Source organism: Telopea speciosissima, chromosome 5 (assembly GCF_018873765.1).
Source record: "Telopea speciosissima isolate NSW1024214 ecotype Mountain lineage chromosome 5, Tspe_v1, whole genome shotgun sequence".
NCBI lineage: Eukaryota > Viridiplantae > Streptophyta > Magnoliopsida > Proteales > Proteaceae > Telopea > Telopea speciosissima.
This window is the reverse complement of record NC_057920.1, coordinates 52,119,978-52,125,153: the sequence shown is the minus strand read 5'-3', so window position 1 is coordinate 52,125,153 and position 5,176 is coordinate 52,119,978. Positions and strand designations below refer to the sequence as shown.

At 41.0% G+C, this 5,176-nt stretch overlaps 1 protein-coding gene across 1 annotated transcript; it reads left to right on the top strand.

Annotated features, from left to right (window-relative positions):
* The first annotated feature begins 620 nt into the window (after positions 1-620).
* LOC122662489 (beta-glucuronosyltransferase GlcAT14A-like) lies at positions 621-1,987 on the top strand. The gene is made up of 4 exons (XM_043858142.1): positions 621-1,118; positions 1,211-1,289; positions 1,420-1,535; positions 1,870-1,987. The coding sequence occupies exons 1-4, from the start codon at positions 632-634 to the stop codon at positions 1,887-1,889; spliced, it is 702 nt and encodes a 233-aa protein (XP_043714077.1). The 5' UTR covers positions 621-631; the 3' UTR covers positions 1,890-1,987.
* Positions 1,988-5,176: the final 3,189 nt, after the last annotated feature.

Here is a 5,176-nt window from a genome sequence, read left to right as displayed (position 1 = left end):
ATGCTGCATTCGATGGGGCCTAAGCCTGTAGGAAGGATCGGATGCAAGGTCAGATGCAAGACCCTGTCTGAATCTGACCCTACATCCGATGCTGTTCTAAAGATCTATAACTTCTGTAACTTCGGGGGCTTCTCTATGAGGCCTTCCCTACCTTTCCTAACATTCTTACACACCTCCCTAGGCATCTTTACACATACTGAATAGTGACCTAAATGGGAATCGATTCGTGGATACAAGTGTTATAATGAACAATCGGTGAGTGGGTTTAGGTGACTGTTTGAGTTTGTTTATTTTGGCTTACTCATATATCATACTATTATATAAGTGCATGAACTCATGTTTCGTGGCTACTTTTTCACTTGACAATTTTATCCTTTCTTTTTATTTAAATACCATTTTTTTTCATTATTCTTTATCTAATTCTTTCCTTATTTTTTCAATACGAGGATATCCTTTCCTTCCATTCCACATCTCTCTCCTAGAGATCAATCTTCTCTTCCCATATCTGTATCTCTTTTTTTTAGTATTCTCTACCATAATTATAGTTAAGAATATTTTCATATTCTTCAAAATCTGGAATTAATATTAATGAGAAGGTATCAAAGAATTAATGATCTGCAACCTGTCTTTAATGGGCATCAAAGAATTAATGATCTCCTTCCTCGTAACATTACACCTCTTCACCCTCCTCTTCATCCCCACAATACTAACCAGACTCGCCATCGGATTCCGGCCAGTAACCACAATTCATCTTCCTAAATCCCAAATTCCATACCCTGTAATTTTTGCCTACCGTATCTCTGCGTCGAAGGGAGACCTTGCAAAGCTAAAACATGCTTTGCAAGCATTCTACCACCCGGGGAATTACTACCTCTTCCACGTGGACCACAATGCGATGACGACAGAGCATCTGGAGCTAATCCAATTCGTCTCCAGCAACCCAGTTTTTGCCGAGATGGGTAATGTTTGGGTGGTGCAGAAATCGAATTTGGTGACCTACAGAGGACCCACTATGCTTGCCACCACTCTCCATGCCATGGCCATGCTTCAGAGGACCTGCAATTGGGACTGGTTTATTAATCTCAGTGCTTCTGACTATCCCTTAATTACTCAAGATGGTAAGGTGAGTGCCCCTAATTTTCTTTCTCCCCTTCTGTTCTTCTTGTTCTAGGTTTCTTTCTAATTGCATAATTTGTGACCCTTTTCTCAGATCTGATCCATGCCTTCTCTGACCTGCCTAAAGATCTCAATTTCATACAGCACAACAACCATTTGGGTTGTTGGAAAATGTGTGAAACTTTTCTGCACTTTTTTATCTGTCTTTGTTGTAATTCAAATTCATACTCCTTAAATACTCTTTGATTATTTAGTTGTGAAGTTAGTGCAACAATATTAACTAACTTGCTTTAAACTTTGTTGGAATAAGAGAGGAAAACCTATCATCATTGACCCTGGACTCTATAGCCACAACAAATCAGAGATCCGGCGGGTTATAAAACAGAGGGCTCTCCCAACTGCTTTCAAGCTATATACAGGTTTTTGTCCCCTAATCCTTTCTCACTTCTTCTTCAATGTTATACTTCATTATAGCTATAAACACACACACACACACACACACACAAAAGGGCACCTGCAAGACATGTAGGAGTATCAGAAAAGTATATAAATCATCCAGTGTGTGACTAATGTCTAATGAGATGAAAATCAAAATGCTTGGTAGAAGACAATAACCACCAAAGACCATTCCAGTGCTTCTGAAAAAAATGTAAACCAAGGCACTAACACATTCATATATCCAGTTGGGAAACATTAACATTGAAAAAAATTGATGTACTTATGTTTCTCATTCCTTCATTTTCCTACTTCCAGGTTCTGCTTGGACTTTTTAATATTAACTACTGTTGTTGACGAATTTTGATTGCCTATTCTAGCTTCATTTTCATGTTTTACTTTTGGGGCTTTATAATCTTATAAGATATCCTCTTTATGTGAGGCCAAATATTAGATAATGGGTGGATTTGCTTTTCCTCTTTCCAAGGATATTACGAATCTTGGTTCTTCCTGAGATTCTTAAATTACTCGGTATAAAATTAATTGGATCTTTCGGTCTGTTCATTTTGTTACAAAGAGTGGTGTTGAAGCTAGACTTTACATGATACCAAAGGCAACCAAAAGATCATGAAGGCAGTATCTACCCTTTTCCGGTACTAGATGGGTGTTTTGTAAAATTCATCTTTTTGACTTGAAGTAAGAAAAGTGGACAAGTTTGGAGTTTTAACAGTTCTTCATGAGAGTACACTCTAAACCAGTTGTGCTTTAGGCAACGGGTTCTGAACTTCTAATATTGTTGTAGTTAAGAGTGTTTAAAAGGTTAGACGGAGTTCTGAACTTCTTCCCAAATTATTTTTATTTATGGGTAATTTACACATACCACCCCTGAGGTTTAATGAAAGTATAATTTTACCCCCCAGTTTTGGATAATTTTGCGTACCCCCTGAGGTTTACAAATGTTAACACATACACCCATTATGTCAGTTTATGACTAACAGAGTAACAGTGTTAGAATCAAAGGGTAAAGTTATAATAATGCCCTTGCAAGAAAAAAAACCTATAACTCATCTTCCCCAAATGAGTTACAGGTATCCTTGTAGACAACACCATGGAAGCTGAGATGTTAGAGAACTGAGTTTTTGGCCAAGCCCAGAAACATTGAAGAAAGCGGAGAACTTCAGATTCCTCTCTTCCACTACGTTGCAAGGAATGCTAATAAAATGACAGAAAAATGAGACCATTTCAGGGGAAAGATCATAACTATTTAGATCGAAATAGATGAAACCGTTAATTCATTGAAGAAACCTAATTCCAAATTTCTATACATTATTCATGTCCCCCAAACCCTAAAGGAGCATATTAACACATGACAAGACTACAGCAAGAGATGGAAATTCACATGAAAGGAAATGCCCTGAGGTTTGGATAATTTTGCGTACCCCCTGAGGTTTACAAATGTTAACACATACACCCATTACGTCAGTTTATGACTAACAGAGTAACAGTGTTAGAATCAAAGGGTAACGTTATAAAAATGCCCTTGCAAAAAAAAAAAACCTATAACTCATCTTCCCCAAATGAGTGACAGGTATCCTTGTAGACAACACCATGGAAGCTGAGATGTTAGAGAATCGAGTTTTTGGCCAAGCCCAGAAACATTGAAGAAAGTGGAGAACTTCAGATTCCTCTCTTCCACTACGTTGCAAGGAATGCTAATAAAATGACAGAAAAATGAGACCATTTCAGGGGAAAGATCATAACTATTTAGCTCGAAATAGCTGAAACCGTTAATTCATTGAAGAAACCTAACTCCAAATTTCTATACATTATTCATGTCCCCTAAACCCTAAAGGAGCATATTGACACATGACAAGACTACAACAAGAGATGGAAATTCACATGAAAGGAAAATGGCTACCCACCAAACCTGGACCAGAATCTCACTGTCCCCTATGTCAAACCCTGCTCCTGACTGACTGGAATTTTGATTGAAGGATAGGAACCCCTGACCAGGCTATCAAGAACACCGTGGAGTATCACTCCAGTGATTCGGATTGATGAAGAAACCCTGTGTGGATCATCCTATGTACCTGTCAATAGATGGATCACTGACCCTTGCAGCTACACAACTCATAGCATTATGTATGGCCTGGACTCCAGGTAATCTCTTTCCTCTCCATAATAGTGGGACCCACCCCTGGAAAAGTGTGTAAAAACTCCAATTGGCATGTGGGGACAATGCCCTAACCATGGGTCAAATCCCTATGTAAGCCCCACTGAGATTCAGCCTTGCTAAAATCTCTGGGCGATGCACTGGGCGATGCAGACAAGGCCCAGAGACATCGCCCTGAGTGCAAAACAACATATTAAATTGATTTTAAATTATGGGGACCACTCATATTGGACATGGGCACCCTCCATAGGTAGAGGGGAGTCTGAGGGACCACCTCATACCCTTGGTTCACTGTGGACCCCATCAGTGTGCCCAAAATCACTGAGAAACAGTCTAAAAACTCATTTTGAAAAAGGGCCTTAGCAGCCAAACAGACCCTAGTATGGGCTGGGCCTATAAATAGGTGAGCCTTGGGCTCATTTAGAGCCTTTGGTGCTGTTCATTTCGTGGGAGAGAAAAGAAGAGGGAGAAGAAAGAAAAGAGAGGAAAAGAGAGGGAGAAGAAGAAAAAAGGGAAGAAGGAAGGAAGGGAGGAGCAGCTCACACATCTGAGCTCAGATTTCGTGGCACCCAAGCTCAGCTCAGGTATATAATCACTGCCCCTACCTGTTGCTCCCTTTGAATGCCTGTGTTTTGGATGATTTTCTACTCTCCGGCAGCCCAGAACAGCTGGGAACTGCCTAGAACTGCTCTAGGTCTGCCATGCAAGTATGAAGCATGGAAGATCTGAGAATTTTAAGTAAAAATACAGATCTGTTCTACTGGTCTTGTAGCCGAAATCTGGCTGTGCATGGCTGCACTGCCAGATGCACTGTTATTTGGCTGTTTGGAGCCCTGGATGCAAACCCTGGTTGCATGAGACCTAGCCCTAGGTGGTAGCAGCATTGAATCATCATTTTACATCTGTTTCCAGCCTTGCATGTGGCCAAAATCTAGATCTGCTACTGAAGAAAACTCTGTGATACTATTCACTGGGCTGTCTGGGCAGCCTCTGGAAGCCAAGTGGTGGGCCCAGTGGAAAATCCACATGGACCAAAATGAAGATCACCCCTTGGGGTACCTAACACCCTAACATGCATGGGGAGAAGATTTGGTCACTGTCCATAACCAGCAGCCTTGGAATCTCAGCTAAATCTCGATTTGAAGACTTTGGGCGATGCACCCAACGCCCAGAGCCATCGCCCAGTGAGTGAAATACTGCTGTTTTGATGTTTTGACTTGGGGGACCTCACCCATTGGTCATGGAACTGTGTGGGAAGGCGGGAAATGACCTAAATGCCCCTCTACACATCTGTCCATATGAGAGAATGCTTGGGAACCCAAGTGGGCCGCGCAAGACTTGGAAACCCTGCCTGTGTTTGGTCCTGCAACACTGTCAAGTTAAGGACAACACTGTAAGCCTATTATGACCTAGGGTCAGGTACTAATATTGAGAAATGACCATTTTACCCCT